General features: G+C 41.4%; 1 protein-coding gene across 2 annotated transcripts in view; it reads right to left on the bottom strand.

Annotated features, from left to right (window-relative positions):
- Positions 1-24344, bottom strand: part of LOC132869730 (rho GTPase-activating protein 8-like) — a 39603-nt gene that overhangs the window by 14098 nt on the left and 1161 nt on the right. The window contains exons 2-7 of one of the 2 annotated variants that reach the window (XM_060903099.1): positions 14539-14617; positions 6203-6328; positions 1053-1140; positions 809-940; positions 482-568; positions 300-398 (exon numbers count right to left, since the gene is read on the bottom strand). In XM_060903099.1, coding sequence (XP_060759082.1) covers positions 300-398; positions 482-568; positions 809-940; positions 1053-1140; positions 6203-6328; positions 14539-14578 — 572 coding nt within the window. In that variant the 5' untranslated portion in view covers positions 14579-14617. The remainder of the gene's footprint in view (positions 1-299; positions 399-481; positions 569-808; positions 941-1052; positions 1141-6202; positions 6329-14538; positions 14618-24344) is intronic. The other variant, XM_060903100.1, reaches the window with a different exon arrangement.

Raw genomic sequence — 24344 nt, 5'->3', positions numbered from 1 at the left:
CTCTGATTCAACTTGTGTTTTTGTTCCAGAGATACAACAGGAACCTTCCACTGCGAGTCTGATCGTATAAACATTCATCATATTCACAGACAGGTTTGGGCTTCTTTTCCTTATTAGGCTGAGGAAATGTAAATGCTAGCATACAGTATGTTTGCACAGTAGATTATATACTTTGTTAGGAAATGGAGTTTCAATTGTGGTAGCATTTAAAAAAAAAAAAAAAAGTCATTACAATGTGCACTTTCGCATAAAGTACAAATGTTTTAAAATGGACTTCAAATGAACATGTTGCATCAGACCTTAATACAGCATGTGGGATGATGAGCTGTTCATAGTTGACGTGTTCTCTTAGCTCTGCCAGATAGTTCACATAGGTTAGCTTCTTACCAAACTTGTGGCTAGATGAAAGAAGATAAAAGACACACGTAAATACCACAAACACAGTCAGAACAGCCTGGCAGATAATATGATCTGCGTCTACCTTATAAGAGGTTTGAATACATTCCAAAGGATCCGGATAAAATTTGTGGGGTGGACAACATAGAGGGCTTTAAGATTCTTCTTGTACCTGGAACAGATGCACATAAAATAGACACAAACATTTTTAGTAACAGAAAGAACTAAACCCAAAAGGAAAAGGAAATACCCAAACCAGTCTCTCAAGACAGTTGATTCAATGCTCAGAAATGTACTCTAATTTGCCTCATTATGGAAACTAAATTATTAACTCCAGGCTCAGACATGCTCGGAGATGAAAGCCCACCAGGGACTAGTTAGATGGGTGGGTGAAGACATTTAAGTTACTCACTTTCTGTCGAATTCCCGGTAAGCGTTTCGGAGCCAGCTCAGAGAGGGTTTGTTGATGCTGCGTAAGCCGTAGTGAAAGTAAACTACTGTGTAGTCACTCTCAACATACTGGTCTAATGTATACTTCATATACCTGTGAAAGAGGCAAAATAAAACCTTACAAAGCTACATATATTTTTTAACAGAGAAGGAAAAAGTACAATGAGAACCTAAATTGTGTTCAATTCAAATCTAACCATACTCACTCCAGCAGTCGATGATGATTGAGCTGATGTGATGGGGGCATGCAGCAACTGCTAAAAATAATCAGCTTTCTGCCATAATTATCGTCACCTAAAACACACGTGTATACACACACACACACACACACACACACACACACACACACACACACACACACACACACACTATTAATCCAGATGTTCCTGTTAATGTTGACACTGTACTGTTTAAACCAGTCAGCAAAAACAAAATGGAAAACTCCCTGCATTATCACCAGATAGGAGTCATTTCTGCTTTTGAATTAAAATACAATGCAATTTTAATAAATTCTACTGGCTTAATCAGCTTTAAGGGAAAAAAAAACAAAAACTGATCTCATTTACACTTTATTACTTCATTCATATTTATGGGGCTTGGAAGGTGACAAAAGCATTTAAAACATGAGTTTTGCATATTTACTTGTATAAAAAAAAATCACATTAAATACATTTCGGTTTTTGTGGTGTATTTAATAAATTTACATTTCACAGCCAAGATTTGCCTTCAAAAACATCATTTGAAAATTTGGGTTATGGTTTTGAGATACTTAAAAAAAAATGCTAAATACAAATCTCAAAAATACCAGATTTTATGGAGAAGTAAAGCATCCTGGATTCCCAGGAAAAGGTAAACACTTTCAGTCTCGTCGAACTCAGCATTTTTAAATTTTTATTTATTTATTTAGCCTTTATTTTTCCAGGAAGGTCCCACTGAGATACAATATCTCTTCTGCCAAGGAGTCCTGACCAAGATAGGCGGTAAAAAGTTACAGTAAATACAAAGACCATAACAGAAGACGCACACTACAATAAAACTTTCAGTTTAAAAGGAAACAAAGAATAAAGAAAAAAACAGAGGAGGATACAGATTAGATTAGATTAGATTGAACTTTATTGATCCCTTTGGGAGGGTTCCCTCAAGGAAATTAAAATTCCAGCATCATTATTACAGGAGAATAGAAAATAGAGAAAACTTTAGATAAATTAAATTAAAGTATTTACATATACAAATATTAAAGAAAAAAAAAAAAAGATATGGAAAAAAAAATACGTTAAGAAACCAGAGAAGCTCGGTTAGAAACAATGACATTGTTCTGTAATAGTTGTTTTTAAAAGGTTTTTAAAATACACAGAGAGGGTAATAACTCAAGATTAAGTATGTTCTGAAGTTCATTCCAGGCATATGGTGCAAATGAGCTAAAGGCAGTTTTGCCCAGCACTGTTGGTGGTGTTGGGATGTTCAGGATTATTTTATTTGATGGCCTTGTGCTATAAACACTGGTTTGACATGACAACAAATTACCGATACAGGGTGTTAATTTACCAATCAGTGCTTTAACTATGAAAATCAGAACATGACTTTTCCTTCTGAGCGACAGTGACGTCCATTGAACCATTTCATACAATTTACAGTGATGTGTTCTTGCGTTTGCGTCTATCACAAAACGTAAAGCAGCACCATGCACCACGTCCAACTTGTTCGAGAAAGAAATGAGAGCATGCATATATATATCACCATAATCTAAAATTGGTAGAAAAGTACTTTGGACCAATCTAACAACAAAAGAGAAATATTTTTTCAAAAGACAAACATTTAGCCGACCACAGTCTTCTGATACACTCACATCCATGACAAGTAGAGTTAAGTGGAATCAGAATGGAAGATATGCGCCATAGTGAAGTAATTGCATCTAGAGTTATGTTCTACTGAAATATATAAATTACCATTAAGCATCACTTTTTGGCTTTAGTTGCTAAAAACACTGGTGGCAAGCTAATGTTAGCTTAGCTAGAATATTAGCTACATAGTTATGCAGGGCATATGGTAACGATCAAGTGTTTAAAAAAAAATCACTAGAAAACGGTAAAACAATTTGAGAACAAAAAATGGTTTTCTATTTGTTTGAGAACTCTTGAAGCAGCTACTTTTCCCTGGGAATCCTGGATGGTTTCCTCTGGCTTAATTTACATAAAATCTGTATTTTTGAGATTTACTTTTTTTTTTTTTTAAAAGCAGCTCAAAACCTTACCCTGTAATTTCAAAAATTGTACAGTACCGGTCAAAAGTTTGGACACACCAATAGTTCCAATCTTTATTTTTATTAATTAAAAGTCTCTTCGTGTCTTAAAGTAATGATGGATGTTAGGGCTGTAACAATATGCGTATCGAAATCGAGATACGCAGAGCCACGATCCGTGTCGCGATACAAGAAGGCAGAATCGCGGTACACCCTTTCAAACTTCTCCTCAGCCCAAAAACAGAGGCGCTTCCAAACTTCAATTTATGAATACTTTACTTTTTATTTAAATTACATTTTAAACTTACTTAAATTACTTTTTTTTTTTTTTATATCTATTAGTAAGTCGTTTTTTCGCCGACCTGCAACAAATCATCTGCGAGTCACACAACGTCCACACTCGCCACTGGCAGAGCATTCATTTCTTTTAAGCGGTCGCCATTCTGGTTGCGACGCGGGGAGCGAATCTGTAAACAAGCAGCTCATTGGCTGGCTAGGTGTGCCACAAGCCAATCACAATCACTTGACCGGAAAGGCATGCAGTGTTGTCAGATTGGGCGGTTTTAGGTGCTTTTTGGCTGGTTTTGAACATATTTTGGGGTGGAAAACGTTAGCAATATCTGGCAACACTGAAGGCATGTCTGCTTGGGCGGAAGCCTTCTGCGGCAGTTACATTTTGACACGCGAGCAATGTTTCACCATAAAAATTCCGTAATTTCCATCTGTTTTCCGCGATCACAGAAAATCATTGGCCCTATGAGAGTGAGACAGTGAGAGAGAGCCACCCCTATACCCCCCCCCCCCAAAAAAAAAAAAATCTTAACGGATTTACACGATTTGGAAAAATGACTTTTTCAGAACCGAAAAAAAAAAAAAAAAACAGAGCTTCCGGCTCAACAGTATTATTTTGAGAAATAAAACAATCTTTGGATATACATTTGTTCATTTTTGCATACATATTACTCATTCTCTGCAGTGGTCTGAATTATTTGTTATTAAATAGTTAATGTAAGTAAGTAAATGTTAATAAGTCAAATTTACTACTTTAAAAAACATTTTTAAAAAAATCGTGGGTGTATCGAATCGTGGGTCAAAAATCGCGATACAAATCGAATCGTGAGTTGGGTGTATCATTACAGCCCTAATGGATGCCGTTTCTCTTTACTTAGTTGAGCGGTTCTTGACAACATGGATTACTAAAGTTGTGGAATCGGGCTATTTACTGTATTTTTATTATTTACTATTTGAGCTCAAATACATTAAGGCGGCAAGAAATTGCACTAATTAACTTTTGACGAGGCACCTGTTAATTGAAAAGCGTTCCAGGTGACTCCCTCATGAAGCTGGGTAAGATAATAATAGTGTACAAAGCGTCAAGGTAAACGCTGGCTACTTTAAAGAATCTAAAATATGAAACATTTTGTTTTTAACACTTTCCTTGCCACATAATTCCATATAAAATGTTCCACATGTTATTTTATAGTTTTGATGTCTTCAGTGCTGTTCTACAATGTAGAAAACAATCAAAATACAGAAAAACTTATGAATGAGTAGGGGTGTACAAACTTCTGACTGGTACTGTATATTTTTAGAGGCAAATTTTACCCCTAGCAACTTCAGAGCAAATAAAAAAAAACACTGACAAAATGTAAATTTATTCGACACGTCACAGAAACAAAAATAATTCTGGGGAATATAATTACATGAATACATTCATCAGCTTTAAAGCTCCATGCATTTTGAACAGCAGGATTACATCTGGATAAAGGAATATCCACCAAAAACAATAAGTGCGCAAATTAACCCAAGATTTAAAAAATGGAGTTAAATCTCGTGCTCTGAGCCTCCTTTTTCAACCAACTGGAATATTTGTGTAAGTGTACATTCATAACCCAAACCCTTAACAGTACAATTAAATAATATACCACTCAACGCCAGCCAATATCAGATATATTCCATTAAGCTAGCATGATACTGAATGAATCAAAAACGAGTTCAATATCATGCTAGCTGAATGGAATATATCTGATATACCATGAAAAAAAAAAAAGGCTGCCAATATTATTATTATACATACACATTCCTTTCGGGTGTTCAGTGCATCTCTCTCTTTCAAAATTCTCTTAAAATCTTCCGGATTTAACGAAGCAAACCTGGCAGCCATGTTTGTTTACAAATTGTCACAGTCACTCGCTGGACTGGAAGTTTTACATCTCTGACGTGTGACGTCATGTTGTCTTGACAACCATGCAATATCGTAAACCATATTCGACGCTCATTCTCCATTGGGTAGAGTGGCGTAATACATGTAGGATAAGCGATATGCTAACAATATTGCATGCCATCAAACCAAAGGAATGAAACTCGTTAGCAGGGAACAGAACACGTTTTTATTCCATGGGGGGGGGGTCCTGTATGTATAATAATAATAATACACCATAATGCACATGGTCCATCAACAGCAAGGTTCTGGTGACCTTTAGAAAGTTAAAAGCAACGAGAAACAAAAATACTCCATTTTATCTACTATCCACAGTCATCCATCCAAATCAACTGGAAATGCAGAAAAAAAAAAGAAGCTGGTTGTCACGTTCTGTTCACTGATTTACCGAAAATCACATGCAACTGGATTTCAAACGGATTAACTGGAGATGCACTTGACTGAAGTGTAAACGCATGGCGTTAAACACAATCTAGACATGAAAGGCATTTAACTCATACAGGCCACAGGGATCTGGTATTATCCTGGTGTACCTTTCTTCATAAAAGAATGGTGAGGAATCAACATTAAGGCCGAATGCTTACAAAAATACGACGCTGACAGACTTGTTAGAAATACGACGGAAATGGACGTACAACGGCACATGGAAACACGACGCTGCTGATGCATTCAAGTGATGAATAAAACCTGTCCATTCAGTCACATTCCTTTAAAAACCCATCAGACACATTTTATCCACTAAGGAGTCATAGTGATATGTACTGACTAAACCAGGAGAGCCTTGACCTTTAATGATAAAGGAAACAACGTGAGCATAGAGAGCCACGATGTCTGCAAAGTAATTCAAATGCTGATAGAGTGCGGTGGAAAGAAGCAGAAGCAAGTCAAGCTTTTACCTGTAACCTGGAGGATGCCGTGCCTCGCTACATCATAATAGGGATGCGATGCGTCTTGACAAGCATTGCCACTGGGCTGCGCTACAGGGCACAACTGCTCCTGATTCTCCTCTTCCTTCTGCAACTCTAAAAACAGAAGAGGGCCTTCAGGGTTAGCTTGTGATATTATACACCATATCAAGATATTCTTAGAGCTTACTTTGTCTGATCAAATATTATTGCACCATGTTTAGTCATATCCTTGCCAAAAGGATAAATGCACATAAAACACTACTATGATTTTGCAGACATGAACTTGTATATAAATCACATCTTTTGTCCTTTAAAAGAGTTTGACAAGAAACTACAGCTAACTGTATTGTGAGTCCAGTTGGTGTCAAATTATCTGTCTACAGTTCAAGATCTAGTCCAGCTATATAAAGTTATAAAAACACGTTTATGTCCTATCAAAGGAATTAACTAAACAGAGGTTAGTTATTGTAGGTTGTAGGTGCTATTGTATCATAAAATATAGGAGCCAAACATATTCCAGGATGAAAATACAAGACATGCAACAGTGGTTTAGTAAGTAAGTGCATGTCAGGTTGAGGGCATTTTTAATATGAATAATAAATCAGACCCGTTTTCTTAAGGACGGTAAATATGTTGGGGGTTCTGTCCCCTTTTCTGTTGTCTGAAAATATTTAACGGCGTCAACGTTTCAAGGAATTCATTATAAAAATATACAAACAATGTTTGGATTAGGGGGCGGCACGGTGGTGTAGTGGTTAGCGCTGTCGCCTCACAGCAAGAAGGTCCGGGTTCGAGCCCCGTGGCCGGCGAGGGCCTTTCTGTGCGGAGTTTGCATGTTCTCCCCGTGTCCGCGTGGGTTTCCTCCGGGTGCTCCGGTTTCCCCCACAGTCCAAAGACATGCAGGTTAGGTTAACTGGTGACTCTAAATTGACCGTAGGTGTGAATGTGAGTGTGAATGGTTGTCTGTGTCTATGTGTCAGCCCTGTGATGACCTGGCGACTTGTCCAGGGTGTACCCCGCCTTTCGCCCATAGTCAGCTGGGATAGGCTCCAGCTTGCCTGCGACCCTGTAGGACAGGATAAAGCGGCTAGAGATAATGAGATGAGATGTTTGGATTATTTAAACAAATTTTATTCCCAACCCCCCCCCCCCAAAAAAAGGCGATTTGGAATAACTATTACAAACATGAAGTTGGGGGGAATCCTGTTCTGTTTACATTACTTTCATTCACAGGAAGTCATATTATTTAAAGAAGCCTGGCTCAGCTTTCCCAGAATCCTCTGTGGCAAGTAGCAACTAATTTTCAACACTAGCGATATCCAAAAACGATCCGCAATGATACGGTGACGTCCTATACCATAGATCTGAAATTGTAACATGAAATTGACAAAATATCTTCAAAGTATCTATATTTTAAAATCTTTCAAATCAAACCATTCCGTTTTCATATGGTTATTCCTTGGTTATTACTATGGTTATTACTCAGATGCCTCACGAGCGGCCGCAAATTGTGTACTGTGTTCCAAAAGGTTCCACGTGCAGTACCAGTAAAAAGTTTCTACACCCCTATTCATTCATAAGTATTTCTACACTGTGACCACTTTCTATATTATAGAACAATACTGAAGACATCAAAACTATGAAATAACACATGGAACATCTCATCTCATTATCTCTAGCCGCTTTATCCTGTTCTACAGGGTCGCAGGCAAGCTGGAGCCTATCCCAGCTGACTACGGGCGAAAGGCGGGGTACACCCTGGACAAGTCGCCAGGTCATCACAGGGCTGACACATAGACACAGACAACCATTCACACTCTCATTCACACCTACGCTCAATTTAGAGTCACCAGTTAACCTAACCTGCATGTCTTTGGACTGTGGGGGAAACCGGAGCACCCGGAGGAAACCCACGCGGACACGGGGAGAACATGCAAACTCCGCACAGAAAGGCCCTCGCCGGCCACGGGGCTCGAATCCGGACCTTCTTGCTGTGAGGCGACAGCGCTAACCACTACACCACCGTGCTGCCCCACATGGAACATTTTATACGAAATTGTGCTAAACAAAAAGTGTTTCATATTTTAGATTCTTCAAAGTAGCCAGCATTTACCTTGACGCTTTGTACACTATTGTTATCACCTTAACCAGCTTCATGAGGGAGTCACCTGGAACGCTTTTCAAACAACAGGTGCCTCGTCAAAAGTTAATTAATGCAATTTCTCGCCTTCTTAACGTGTTTGAGATCAAAGAGTAAATAATAAAATTACAATAAAAATACAGTAAATAGCCCGATATCACAACTGTAGTAATCCATATGTCAAGAATCGCTCAACTAAGTAAACAGAAATGACATCCATCATTAAGACATGAAGTGTTTAATTTAAAAAAATTATTTTAAGGGTGTCCAAACTTTTGACTGGTACTTTAAAAGAAAAGAAAGAAAGAAAACACAACTTTATTCATCAGGCACTTGTGAAATTTCCTCTCTGCATTTAACCCATCTGAAGCAGTGAACACACACATACCCAGAGCAGTGGGCAGCCATGCTAACAGCGCCCGGGGAGCAGTCGGGAGTTAGACGCCTCAGTGCCTCAGCCCAAGGCCGTCCCATATTAACCTAACTGCATGTCTTTGGACTGTGGGGGAAACCGGAGCACCCGGAGGAAACCCACGCAGACACGGGGAGAACATGCAAACTCCACACAGAAAGGCCCTCGCCGGCCACGGGGCTCGAACCCAGGACCTTCTTGCTGTGAGGCGACAGCGCTAACCACTTATACCACTGTGCCGCCCAAATGAAGAAGATGAAGAAAAAGTTTGAGATGGGTTTTGAAGGGAGCACTAACAGTGGATTTGTGCAGGTTTTGCTGCACAGAGAGCTAACAGGTAGTGGTCACATGCTTTCAAAAGAAAACAATAAACTGGAATCTGGGAAGGGGGAGTCAACCACTTTTAGCATCCAAAACTTAACAGTGGTCATTATCTGTGTGGTAAATCAGTATTTATTTACTGATGGACATTGAGGCAGGAAGCAGGCTGCCAAAAAAAAAAATTAAAAGGGGGGGAGGGGGATTACCTTTTGACGATTGTTTTTGGAGTTTTTTTTGTTTGTTTGTTTTTGTGGTCAGTTCCCTGAGATAAGCTGTAGTCACATCTCTGACATTTCTGACTGTACTGGAGGAAAGGGAAATAGTACATAACTACTTCCACTACCTGTTCCACTTACAGAGTCTCCTAAATTAAGGCTTAGGTTAAACAGAACAAAAAAAGAAAAAAAAAAACCCCACACAACGAGTGTAGGGAGAGGCATGACCTTACATTTTACTACAGTACCCTCTTTTGGAGGAAAAACAAAGCACTTGCTCGCTCGCTCTCTTGCTCATACACACACACAAATTATATATATATATATATATATATACACACACACACACACACAGAGAGAGAGAGAGAGAGAGAGAGAGAGAGAGAGTATACACACTATTTTTTTACATATATATAAAAAAAAAAAAAAGTGTGTGGGGGGCGGCACGGTGGTGTAGTGGTTAGCGCTGCCGCCTCACAGCAAGAAGGTCCTGGGTTCGAGCCCCGTGGCCGGCGAGGGCCTTTCTGTGTGGAGTTTGCATGTTCTCCCCGTGTCCGCGTGGGTTTCCTCCGGGTGCTCCGGTTTCCCCCACAGTCCAAAGACATGCAGGTTAGGTTAACTGGTGACTCTAAATTGAGCGTAGGTGTGAATGTGAGTGTGAATGGTTGTCTGTGTCTATGTGTCAGCCCTGTGATGACCTGGCGACTTGTCCAGGGTGTACCCCGCCTTTCGCCCGTAGTCAGCTGGGATAGGATCCAGCTTGCCTGCGACCCTGTAGAACAGGATAAAGCGGCTACAGATAATGATATATATATATATATATATATATATATATATATATATATATATATATATATATATATATATATATTAAAAAAAACAGGTCGTCGTTTTCTGCTCATGTACACAACCTAATTTTCACTGAAAAGGTCAGTGAGAGAGAATGTTTAGGGAAGCTGCTGCCTTGCTGAGTGACTCAAAGCTAAAAGAATTTACTGGCCTGTGTGCGTTTAATTATCAGTGCGCCGCTGTCTGCTCCACACACACACACACAATTTTGAACATCAGCATTATCTTGAAGTGTGACCTGTTCCTCTCACAAGATAGTAAATATAACTCAGCATGAACGCACAAGCCGAATTCAGCATGTGGTTTCGGAGAAATAGCCCTGCTTACTGTTTGATCCTTCACGTGGCTTACTTCCTTCCTTAGCACCAAGTCAACAACTGACTCAGACAGGAGTGAGAGTCACTACTACCATCTTGGATTATTAATTCCTTTCCAGACATCCGAGCACGGTCATAGCTGAGTCATGAGAGAGTTTACCGATACCCAACATCAGGACGCTTGGCAGACAGAAAGGGGACACCTCCAAGCCTGAAGGTTACCCTGAACACACACCGGATACCCCGTGGCTGAATTACTTTGTGACTGCACACCCAATCCACACCACATGTGTGACATTTGCGCAATAAAAATGACCGCACAGTTATGAAACACGGAGCATGTGGATAGATGAAGTTGGAATTAGCTCAGCTGGTGTGAGACAGTTGTGCAGTGCATAAAACGTCTATCTGCATATTTCTGATTATGAGCAGCACCATGACGTCATGATGGCACGTTTATGAATCATATCTTTATAGGTTACAATTCTAAAGCCTGTTCACTGTATACAGAAAGTGTGATTTCAGCGTATTCAGATAGAGTTTGTGAAAGTACAAGTGTAAGTGAAAGAGAAAGAAAGAAAAAAAATCTCAGAAATGAAGTGTAAAATAAAAGTGTAAAAACATTTCCTATGCGCCTCTGATGTTCAGTTATTTTTGTGTTAAACAAACAAACGCTGTGCAATATCATTTTTAATTGCTGCATGTGACGTGCCTCATTCGTGTGTGAACCCTTGGAATTTCAAAACTAAATGCCTTTACTGTAATTATGTCATCCATCCATCCATCCATCCATCCATCCACGATCTCTAGCCGCTTTATCCTTCTACAGGGTCGCAGGCAAGCTGGAGCCTATCCCAGCTGACTACAGGCGAAAGGCGGGGTACACCCTGGACAAGTTGCCAGATCATTGCAGGGCTGACACTTAGGTGGGGTTTACATTAGACCGTATCAGCGGATCATCAGATTAACGTTTTTAAAACGACTAGCGTGCACACAGCAACGCCAATACACGATTCGCGTGCACACAGCAACGCCAATACACGGATACGCTCAGCTCCGCAGGCATCCTGCACTCCAAATCACTCCACCCTGAACAGCGAGTGCCCTCTGGAGCTCACAGAGCGCACGAGTGGAGCGCACGAGCAGTGATTTGGGACTGAGCCGCTGTGTGTGTGATCCCAGCGCATGTCGGGCATGCGCGTCACTTACCACTTGCAAGTGGAAGGATGGCAAGCCTAAAGACGATCATAACTACACAATGGGCAGTATTTGCATCAGTATTTGCAGTATTTTCATACTTTTATACTCTTTAATGAAAGGTGATACAAGGCGGAAGTCCGCGCCGTTTTTCAGCAGTCGCGTCACATGACCAACGCCAGCGAATCAGGAAGGTGGATGTCACAGTGACGTTGTCCAATGACGACGCCAGCTAGAGCTCAGCACAGCGTATCCGCGTATTCTCAATGTTTACACAGCACCGGACCAGATACGATCTGGATTGAATACGTGGACGCTGGCGGATTCCCGTTTCCCGGCGTTTTAATGTAAACGGACAGTGCATCCGCGAAGAAAACGAGACAGATACGGTCTAATGTAAACTTGGCCATAGACAGACAACCATTCACACTCACATTCACACCTACGGTCAATTTAAAGTCACCAGTTAACCTAACCTGCATGCAGGCTTTTAGGCAGGATTTTTTTTTAGGGAGTCTAACTTTTTTGCAGGTGTCACTGTATGTGGCGAGGTGTAGCGGCGCGTTGAGCGCCGCTGGCACGAGTGTTTTAGGGGGTTCCGGGGGTACTCCCCCGGAAAATTTTGAAATTTCTAATGCTCTCAAATGCTATTTCCTTCATTTTGACAGCAAATTTTGAGCAATACAGCCAAGTGTTTTTGCCTTTGTTACAACATTCTTGTATCAATAGTAAGGCTGGACTGGGGGGAGGCATGTGTGCATGGAAAAATTCAAGCCAGATTCATTTTAGGTAAAACAACTTTCTTTAATGTCTTAATGTAAACAAAATGGTTTCACTGCAACAGTCCACTGGCAACAATATGTTTACAACCGCCTGGGGGCCTTGAGGTACAACTTTCTGGTCGTTGTGTTCAAAAGATATGGGCTGTCAAACACACTTTGACAGATTGTGACACCCTATAGGGTTGGTTGTCACAATGTTATTTCAATGGGGCGGTACAGGAACCGAAAATACATACATATTTTTGAGAATTATGTAAAAATGTTAAAGAAAATGTATTCAAAATACATGTAGGTATAACAGATTGGTAATACAATATCAACTTTGGGAACACCAAAACAAAATACACTGCAAACTGCGTATATTTTTAATGAATATTATTATTAAAATGGGTATATTTCTGGGATTTTTTGAGCTGGAGTTGCATATTAAGCATGACAAATTAGCTATAAAGCTTTCTGATCGCAGAATACTACATAAATAAAGCTTGTTGTAGCTGTGTTTGTCTCAGTCAGTAGTGCACCTATTGCAATTGCATTACATGTGACAACCAACCCCGAACACAGTGTGACAACCAACCCCGGCTGACCAGTTTTGCTTTCAAAGCCGCTAGCGTCCAAAGATTTAGTATAACAAAGAAAAAAACACACAGGAAATATGGCTAAGTCTTCAAACATTATAATGGTATTCGTTTTTTCAATAGAAACCCATTAATTACAAAGCTAGAAGGTAAAAACCAAGGTACTAAAAATTTACATTTAGGTATGAAAAACCTTCAAATTGTTCTCACCTTTGAAATGCATGCAACACACAATAACTTTTCAGGTAGAATGACCCCAGTACTAATTCTAAACATTTCTATCTTGGTGGAATTGAGCAGCGCCCTATGGTGGCTGAGATATGACGAATGTGACAACCATAACTTGTGACAACCAACCCCGGTCATCCCTATTTATTCATGCAAGAAACCTGGCTGTCTAGTTATGGGATTGTGATAGTTTTTTGACATTCCAAGCCTATCAACAGTTACAGAAGAAAAAAAAAAAAAAACTTACATGAGTTCTCTTCTGAAAGAAGTTGGAAATCGTTGTTTGCCTTCCTCTTTTCTTCATTTTCTTCCTGTCATGCCCAAAAAACTCAGAAAAATCTATCTTCTATCTTCCTTACCAAATATCCCACGTGTTCGTCCTTTTCACGTGCGTTCTTTGGAATCCCAGCATCCTTTAGAACGTGTCGTATTTGATTATTGTTTAGCCTACTAGAAATACTACCCGCCGGCTCGACTACCACACTCTCCACTACGTAGCCTGTAATGTTGGGAAAATCTGCATGAAAATGTGTTATTTACTGTTAAAAGGATTTATTCGGGATAAATAACATGTCAGGTAAGGCCGGTTTTCTATAGACTACATTCCACATTTAGCTGCGGCAATATAGTCTACGGCTATATTGTCTGGATATTTATGCCAGTGTCTCCTAGGCATACATCTTTTCCCCCTCTGCTCTGGGAACGCATATTACAAGTGCTTTGTACACCAAATTTATTTAATAACCCATTTATTTATAACGAGGGCTCTCACAACTTTGAAATTAGTGCAGCCATAGAAACGCGTGTTTCTGTAGCTCTGCAGCGGGTGCCTATATTTTGTACTCTGGGCTCGTGCTGTTGCTATGGTAACCCTGGGCGTCTTCGGGAAAGACAGCTGTCAAAGCGAGACTTCTGAAATTTCCAAAATGGCGGTGTCAACAAAGCTTGTAGATCCTCGGAAAGCTCAGACTCGGCGATTTTTTAACATATTCAGCTAAGTTACCGGACATAACACGGGCGGAAATATTAGGGCGTCTTTAGGGCGTCGTACTAAAAAGTAGGGCGTCCAATTTCTTGTTTTTTTCAGTACAGGGCGTCGAAAAGACGCCCAGACGCCCCTCTATCTAAAAGCCTGCCTGCATGTCTTTGGACTGTGGGGGAAACCGGAACACCCGGAGGAAACCCACGCGGACACGGGGAGAACATGCAAACTCCACACAGAAACGCCCCCATCGGCCACTGGGCTCGAACCCAGGACCTAAACTAAAGAGACACTGGGACTCACCTATCTCGGCCAGCTGTTCCAGGTTGTTTGCTGAGATCATGTTAAAGGCTGAGTGATTCCAGCTAAGCTCTGTTACATTCTGCAAAGAACATAATGAATTACTTGTTGGCAGTCAACCAAAGCCTGGTTTTGATCTGACAAAACATCATAAACAGTTTGTCTAATCTTTAAGGGTTGTCAAATTAATCATTGCAAACCTGCTGGGAGAGACAGCAGAATAATAACTCATTTACTTTCCTCAACTTCATGCATGTCATGAAACAAGGGGCAGTAAAATGGAACATTTAGGCCTGAAAATGTAAAGATATTGACAGAAAAAAAAAGCTGTAACAGCAATTGGAATGCATTTTATCGGTATTAAGTTTGGGCAAACTCTTAGATGCTAATCAATACTAATCAGATTGAGAGATTGTAAGAGTTTTTGTGATCTTGTATTTGAGTGGCCTGCTTCATTTACATGATTGACATTTCAAGTAATTTTCCAGTCAGTCACTTATTGTTTACACTGAAGAAACATTTATTTACTATACTCCCAGGGTGTGTATATACAGTGTGTAGAGTTATACATGTACACCTGTGTATATACACACACACACACAATTCCCAAACACCATCCAAAAGTATTGGAACACCAGCTGAAGCCGTTTGCAGTCAAAAGAATAGGAGCTGAGGGATCGGAATATACACTGATAATACTTATACACTGTTCATATTATTATTATCAAAATCAAAGTCCTTCCCATGCCATGTGGTGCACAGGGTGGCACCGATCTCAGTTTCCGTAGCCCTCGTCCATTACATAGCTAGGGTTACAGTGGGGGCCTAGTCCTCTGGCAACCGCGAGAGTTTGACTCCCCACTTGCATCTGTATTGCAGCGTGCCTTGCCAGACAGCAGTAGGTACCATTTTTATGATGGTCTTTGGTATGACCCGACCGCGAGTAGAACTCGCAATCTCCCGATCGAGAGGCGGACACGCTAACCACTAGGCCAACTCACGGTACCCTCATATTACATATGAATAATAATTTTTTTGTGTGTTTGAACAGGCAGCACAGTGGTACAGTGGTTAGCACTGTCACAGCAATAAGGTTCCGAGTTTGAACCTCGCAGCCAAGTGGGACCTTCCTGTGTGGCGTTTGCATGTTCTTCCCGTGCCTGTGTGGGTTTCTTCCAGTAGTCCATAGACGTGAGGATTAGATCAAGAGGTTACTCTAAATTGCCCATAGGTGAGAATGTGAGAGTTCATCTTTGTGTTAGCCCTGTGATAGGCTGGCGACCTGCCCAGAGTGTACACTGCCTCTCACCCAAAATCAGCTGGGGTTGGCTCCAGCTTCCCCTGCCGGATGTGCGATATAAACATTGGATGGATGGATGTCTTTGAACAGGGGATTATGATACTTTCACTCCCTGCCCAACTCTCACAATGTTTCTTTCACTGCTGTTGATTTCCTTGTCCAACCTGTTCAATGCCTGGTTGTTAGCACACCAGTGGCTTCTTTCTTTTTCAGAAAATTCCAAAATTATTGCATTGGCTCTGCCCAATGTTTGTGCAATGGCTCTGACTGATTTTCCCCCTTTCCTCAGCCACAAAATGGCTTGCTTTTCTCCTATAGACAGTCCTCTGGTCTTCATGTTGGTTTATCCTTTAGAACAACAAATGCTGTCTTCACAGCCAAACCCCAGGGCTCAGACCAAGAGTCGATTCAGAGCTATTAATAGTTTAAATAAATAATCATCAATCTAACAGAGCACACCTGGGCAACAACAAACATCTGTCAGTCACGTGTTCCAATATTTTTGGTCACTTAAAAATGGCTGGGTTCAAACAAACAATGCCATGTTATGAGCTGTTTAACACAGCTAGATGTAAATATAAGGAAGTGAAAGCTGAAATTATGATCCATTGTCTAATATTCATCTTTTGATCTCAAACTCCAATGTCTTCAGCATACAGCCAAAACAAAAGAATCGGCCTTGCTGTTCCAGTACTTTCAAAGGGAAATGGAAACACTGGAAGTATATAAATTAACAAAAACAAGAGAGTCACTGAATAGCAATTTCCCCAAACTGTATAATTTATAACTAAACCTCTAATGCTAATTGGCTAAGTTTTAGACACTCTTGAAAACAATCATGTAAAATGTTTAATATCGGGGTAGTTTTTTTGTCTGAATGTTATTAAAAGCACCAGTGTGAGCAAATCCCAAATGGCTTATTCACAACATCTGTTCATTACACAAGGTATAACACAGCAGTCCATCTGTTTCGATTTCCATATGCACCTCCACCCCCCTCAGCACATGTATTATGCATAAATCACACAGAAGCAGGTATGTTCGAGGAGGGGGGAGGGGCAGTGTGGTAATGTGTAACAGTGGGAGGGTGGAGTGGGTGTGAGATCTAATGGGTTTTATATATAATTTAACTGTAAACTGTAGCTAGAAACCAAGTTCAGTGATTAAAGTTACACAATTAACAGGGAAGGTGTTTGTTTCTTCTCTATCTCTCTCTCCTCCCCTTTTCACTTTCTCTCCCCCACTCCCCCTTTTACCTTTTCTTTCTCACCTCTCCCTTTCACCTTCTCTCTCTCTCCCCTTTTACTTTCTCACCTCTCCCACTCACCTTCTCTCTCTCCCCCCTTTACTTTCTCACCTCTCCCACTCACCTTCTCTCTCTCCCCCCTTTACTTTCTCACCTCTCCCACTCACCTTCTCTCTCTACTTTCTCACCTCTCCCTTTCACTCCCCCTTCACGTCCTTTCTCTCTCCCCCTTTACTTTTCCTCTCCCCCACTCCCCCCTTTTACCTTCTCTCTCCCACTCCCCCTTTCTCTCTCTCCCCTTTACTTTCTCACCTCTCCCTTTCACTCTCTCTCCGTTCACCTTCTCTCTCTCCCACTTGGCCCTTTTACCTTCTTTCTCTCCCACTCCCCCTTTCACCTTTTCTCTCTCCCCCTTTCACTTTCTCACCTCTCCCACTCACCTTCTCTCTCTCCCCCCCTTTACTTTCTCACCTCTCCCACTCACCTTCTCTCTCTCCCCCTTTTACTTTCTCACCTCTCCCACTCACCTTCTCTCTCTCCCCCCTTTACTTTCTCACCTCTCCCACTCACCTTCTCTCTCTCCCCCCTTTACTTTCTCACCTCTCCCACTCACCTTCTCTCTCCCCCCTTTACTTTCTCACCTCTCCCACTCACCTTCTCTCTCCCCCCTTTACTTTCTCACCTCTCCCACTCACCTTCTCTCTCCCCCCTTTACTTTCTCACCTCTCCCACTCACCTTCTCTCTCCCCCCTTTACTTTCTCACCTCTCCCACTCACCTTCTCTCTCTCCCTTTACTTTCTCACCTCTCCCTTTCATCTTCTCTCCCCCTCTCCCTTTCACCTCCTTTCTCTCCCCCACTCCCCCTTTCACCTCTTCTCTCTTTCCCCCTTTTACCTTCTCTCTCCCACGCCCCCTTTCACTTTCTCACCTCTCCCATTCACCTTCTCTCTCTCCCCCCTTTACTTTCTCACCTCTCCCACTCACCTTCTCTCTCTCCCTTTACTTTCTCACCTCTCCCTTTCATCTTCTCTCTCCCCCTCTCCCTTTCACCTCCTTTCTCTCCCCCACTCCCCCTTTCACCTCTTCTCTCTTTCCCCCTTTTACCTTCTCTCTCCCACGCCCCCTTTCACTTTCTCACCTCGCCCATTCACCTTCTCTCTCCCCCCCTTTACTTTCTCACCTCTCCCACTCACCTTCTCTCTCTCCCCCCCTTTACTTTTTCACCTCTCCCACTCACCTTCTCTCTCTCTCCCCCTTTACTTTCTCACCTCTCCCACTCACCTTCTCTCTCTCCCCCCCTTTACTTTTTCACCTCTCCCACTCACCTTCTCTCTCTCTCCCCCCCTTTACTTTCTCACCTCTCCCACTCACCTTCTCTCTCTCTCTCCCCCTTTACTTTCTCACCTCTCCCACTCACCTTCTCTCTCTCTCCCCCCTTTACTTTCTCACCTCTCCCACTCACCTTCTCTCTCTCTCCCCCCTTTACTTTCTCACCTCTCCCACTCACCTTCTCTCTCTCTCCCCCCCTTTACTTTCTCACCTCTCCCACTCACCTTCTCTCTCTCTCTCCCCCCCTTTACTTTCTCACCTCTCCCACTCACCTTCTCTCTCTCCCCCTTTACTTTCTCACCTCTCCCACTCACCTTCTCTCTCTCCCCCTTTACTTTCTCACCTCTCCCACTCACCTTCTCTCTCTCCCCCTTTACTTTCTCACCTCTCCCTTTCACTTTTTCCTCTCTCTCTCCCCGTTCACCTTCTCTCTCCCTCTTTCACTTTATCTCTCTCCCCCTTATAACTTTCAGTCTTTTCTTTAAGCTAAACACCTCTAAAAGCACTCTGTGATAGTAAGAGTGCTTTCTAAACTACAACATGCCAGATTTTAGACTGATCAAGGCCCAAGTGTATATTATTCATTTTTGTAACCACTGCTTACGTCCTTCAATCCTTTTTGTCCTGGGATTGTGTGAAATCTGATATGATTGGTCCTTCTGCTTCCGAGAGATAAAACTAGACACAAGCTGACTACACAGAGTCTAGATCGAGTGACAGGTTTAGCAAAAACCCAGCAGGGAATCAAATTAGTCCATGAGCACACAATAATGTTTATACAATAACAAAATATCACGGGTTTGGGTCATTTGCTAGACTTGTGCATGATCTCATGCATGGAACGTTGCTAAGTTTGTCTGCTGTGGAAGCACATGACACGGCTATTTCCGTCACTGCTAATGAACACGACAGGACTGTAAAATAAAGTTTGTGAATTGTTACTCATCTGTGTTTTCCTTCATGCACCTGTGAGATCTCAAAATTCTGGATTTGACATTTAAACACATTGACCCGCAAAGCGTCCGAGTGCTTAACTATTAAATAAAACTGCTGGAATAAACAGTAAATAAGGTAAAAAGGAATGAAATTTAGAGTTAAAGGAAAAATCCACCTTAAAAGGTCTTGCCTGTCAATTTTTATTATTAAATGTAACCTCGAGTGGTGTTTTACTGGAAAATAAAATCCTGAGTTGATGTTTTTGGTTTAAAAATTTCTTTAGGCAACATATCGGTTTATTTTTCACTTTGGCTAACAGTTCTCCTGTATTACCAACAATGTCTTTCAATTACCTGCTGATAGAGAAACCAGAGCAATTTAGCTCTTAGTTCATTTCCATCTAAAGAGAGCAACACAGCAGCACTTTAATCAATCATTCAGTCTGTCCATCCATCCATCCATCCATCCATCCATCCCCTGCTCAAACAGATCAGTGCCCAATGCTTCACCTTTCAAGCCAATACCACCATCAACACCATCATCCAGGGCTTTCTGACAGCAACACCTGACCACCATCACTTACGTTTGAAATCGTCACAGCAACAACCACCGAATTAACACCAGGATCGCTGAAGGCAAACAAACATTTAACGTGGATTCAGTCTGTACCCATTTAAACGTTTGAATACTGCTGTGTTCACACTTATACCAGTACGATAGTGGTATAACTGTATCGATACAAAGTATACCGGTACAGTTTAGTGCATCTGTCCACACTAGCGAGAAATGTTTGCGGTTTTCTTTCACAGTAGTTGAAATGCGCGTGCGCGAAATGTTTCCGTGGTTACTGAGTAACTTCCTTCCGAGAATATGGCGGATGAAACAATGTGTGTGTGCTTTTTGTCGTCAGTGTACAGTCTGTATTTCTGGTGGTCATTTATTCAGTCGAATCGTATAAAACGCGCGAGGCAGTTGAGAAAGAAACAAACGAATCACCGTTCTTCACCATTTTATTCAGCGAAGACATCGATTGAGGTGTGTGACTTTGCACATGTGCATTATATTTGTATCGATACAGAGCCGCTTCATCTGTCCACACTACAGCGAAGCGCTACAGTACCGATACTGTACCGGTACGAAACCCATACATTTGTGGGTTTCGTACCGATACAGTTATACCGCTACAGTACCAGTATAGTTGCTAGTGTGGACAGGTGTTGCGGTATGAAAAGTAGTTTCGTATCGGTACAAAATCCCTAGTGTGGACAGGGTATAAGTCTGACATTCAGACAGAACTGACCATTACTAATACCCTGTCCACACTAGGGATTTTGTACCGATACGATACTACTTTCGTACCGCAACACCTGTCCACACTAGCAACTATACCGGTACTGTAGCGGTATAACTGTATCGGAACGAAACCCACAAATGTATGGGTTTCGTACCGGTACAGTATCGGTACTGTAGCGCTTCGCTGTAGTGTGGACAGATGAAGCGGCTCTGTATCGATACAAATATAATGTGCAGTGAACCATTCCTACTTCTTCCGGGTTATTCATACAATACAATACGCACGTGGTTTCCAGCTGTAAATAAAATGTCAAAATGGCTCAAAACAACCGTGGAGCTACATGGAGCAAAGACGAAGTTGTGTGTTTGTTGGCGCTTTGGGGAGAAGAGCGAAGCCAGGAACAGTTGAGGGGTACACATTGAAATATCGACGTGTACAGACAACTGTCAAGTGATCTCCGCCACTTCATGGGCGAAGATGCGGCCGGTCGCACTACGGAGCAGCGCCGATCGAAAATAAGTGTTGAAATACAGACTGTACATTGACAACAAAAAGCGCACACACGTTGTTTCATCCGCCATATTCTCGGAAGGAAGTTACTCGGTTACCACGGAAACATTTCGCGCACGCGCATTTCAACTACTGTGAAAGAAAACCGCAAACATTGCTCGCTAGTGTGGACAGATGCACTAAACTGTACCGGTATACTTTGTATCGATACAGTTATACCACTTTCGTACTGGTATATATGTGAACACAGCTTAATTTTCTAGCTATTTTTATTTTGCATCATATTTGCAGCACATCCTTAGAGCTTATTCAAGATTACAATTTGTGAGTGCCTTGTTTTCTCAAAAGATATTAAATCCCATTCCACATTCATGGGCTGGGGTTTGATTGTGCTCCTTAAATACAAAAACAAATCAAATCCCAAAGGCCATTATAGAAGATCAGAGCTAAACGCGAGTAGGTGAATCTAAGGACAATGTTCACTATCCTTTCCTTAATCCTTTTAGAGAACTTTCTGAAAGCACAAGCTGACACTCTTACAAATTCCCAGACAGATCCATTAAAGCTGACAGCAAGGGTAAGTTCCTGTAGGATGGGGAATTTAGATAGGGCAGGGTGTGACAAAACAACAGTATGGCTGTAAACTGTGATAAGGAAATCTGAAAGAGTTACACTGGGACATATTCCTTGAAATACAGGGTGAGTCATAAGTTTCCATACATGGGGGAATTACCATGTTTTATTTTCAATTTTCAGATGAGCTTGAATGATGCATTTGTTAAGAGAAGAACAAATTGAAATGAAATCACACTGATAGCATATTCTAATCTGTTTTGAAAATAATAGCAACCATGTAGAACATGTTTTGTAAATATAATCAGTTTTTGGTAAAAGTGAAACCTGTAGCCCACCCTGTATTTCACAAAATTAGTGGCAGGCTGGCCTACTTTTAACCACTTAATTTCCTGTCCAAAGCAGATTACTCAATAACATTAATTGTTCATCAAATTCTTAAATGCATATTTTCGAGTCAAATTTTTTTCCCCTTTTTAAAGTTTTAAGAGTTAAAGGCTAAATGGCACCCAGTCGTTTGATCATCTATTTTTCATATCATTAAAGCCCCAAAAGCAAAGTTCACATGCTTTAAAGTGCATATTCTGAACCAACTTCATTTTTTTTTTTTAATATGAAAGTATGTCCCTTTACACACTCATCCAGAAGGGTAATTTTGCACAAGGCCGTCTGTCTACAGCAGAAAAAAACAAAATGTGTCTGGAAAAATCCCGAGGGAGTCTGGAGCCAGATTCGTGACGTCACCTGCGGAAGCGCCAGCAGGCTGCGTGAGCTTTGCACGGTTTCAGTGCACAGCCTGTGTAGACCAAGCGCTCCCATTTCTCCCTCATTGTCCGGTCTTTTGGGAAACGATGAGTACTAATCCCATCAAGATTGGCGTTGCTACACCCTCCTACGATACATCTGTTAACCATTTTAATAATTACGTGATAACGTTGAAGAAATTTGCAGAAAACCACCAGGTCGTTTTCTCATAAACAAACCAGCACTGATGTAGGATTCAGAAGGAGGCGTCCCGCACGCGACGTCACGAAAATCAATGTTTGCCAGGAAATTCAAATGCCTAGTTTTTTCAGAGGCGGACCAATTCACCTCAAATGGCTTGATTTCAACTGAATTTTTCTGGTATTGCGCAAGGTAAAAAAATTGCACAAAATGTGACAGATATTTGACCAAAGTTTAATATAAAATAGGAGAATTACATTGATCTTGCTCCTGAATTTACCCGTGATATGCACTTTAAGTGGGACTGTAACTCAAATTTCCTGAAATATGTAGCTTTCTATTTATTTATTTGCTGCAAAATTAAACATCTGTTCAATAGAACAGATAGTAGGTACCGCACAGATGCCTGATTCCGCCACCATATTAACAAGGTTTCTTATTATTATGATTTGTGATATTAAATCAATTATAAGAAACCTCATTAATATGGTGTTGGAATCAGGTAGCTGTGTACATCATAATGAGATTATTTTATTCATAATTATGAATTTCTCTCATAATTATGCTCTACTATCTCAATTATGACTTAGTGTAGCATAAATGATGACTCAACATCTCATTATGAGCTAGTATGCCATAATTTTGAGTAAATGTTCTCATTATTATGAAAAATTGTTAAGCCTCTATGATGACAACTTCATTTTTAACCCCAAAGGCTTCCATAAATATATGTTCAAGCCGAGTGTGAAACTATTTCAGAAAAGCAGGACAGGTAAACGTTGGCATTCAAGCAGCACATCCAAGGAGGACACATCCAGGCTGGACGGCTCTGTGGTTGGCATGAAGCTGGACTCTCTGGTGACGGTGGCAGAGAAGAGGACTACGGACAAACTATTGAACATCATGGACGATGGTAGTCACCCTCTGCACACCGTCATCAGCAACCAGAGGAGCCTGTTCAGTGACAAAATGCTCCTTCCCAAGTGCAGGATGAACAGACTTAAAAACTCCTTTGCCCCTCATGTCATCGGACTGTACAACTCCTCTCTGGGGGGGAGGTGGGGTAACAGGAGGACAGAGGACGGGAAGGAGCTGTAGCCTAGCCTAACAATAAGCAATACTGGACAATGTGTAATATAATTCTTCTTTTGGCTGCTCCCAATTAGGGGTCGCCACAGCAGATCTTTCGTCTCCATTGCTCCCTGTCTTCCGCATCCTTCTCTACCACACCTGCCACTTTCATGTCCTCTCTCACCACATCCATGTATCTCCTCTTTGGCCTTCCTCGTTTTCGTCTGACTGGCAGCTCCATCCTCAACATTTTCCTTCCAACATGCTCTGCATCTCTTCTCAGGATGTGCCCATACCATCTCAGTCTCATCTCTCTTAGCTTCATTCCCAAGCTCTCCACATGTGCTGTCCCTCTGATGTGCTCGTTCCTTATCCTGTCCAACCTCCCATCGTAAACCTTAACATCCTCAACTCCGCCACCTCCGACTTTGCCTCCGGTCTCTTCGTTAAGGGTACGGTCTCCAATCTATACATCACAGCTGGCCTCGGTACTGTCTTATACATCTTACCTTTCACTTTTGCTGGGACTTTCCGATCACAAATGACTCCCAAAATCCTTCTCCAACTGTGCAATATCTCTCATTCTCCCCATCTTATTCTAAAT

This window comes from Neoarius graeffei, chromosome 21, assembly GCF_027579695.1.
Source record: "Neoarius graeffei isolate fNeoGra1 chromosome 21, fNeoGra1.pri, whole genome shotgun sequence".
Lineage (NCBI taxonomy): Eukaryota > Metazoa > Chordata > Actinopteri > Siluriformes > Ariidae > Neoarius > Neoarius graeffei.
The sequence above is the reverse complement of the archived record's forward strand: the minus strand, read 5'-3'. Positions and strand labels throughout refer to the sequence as shown.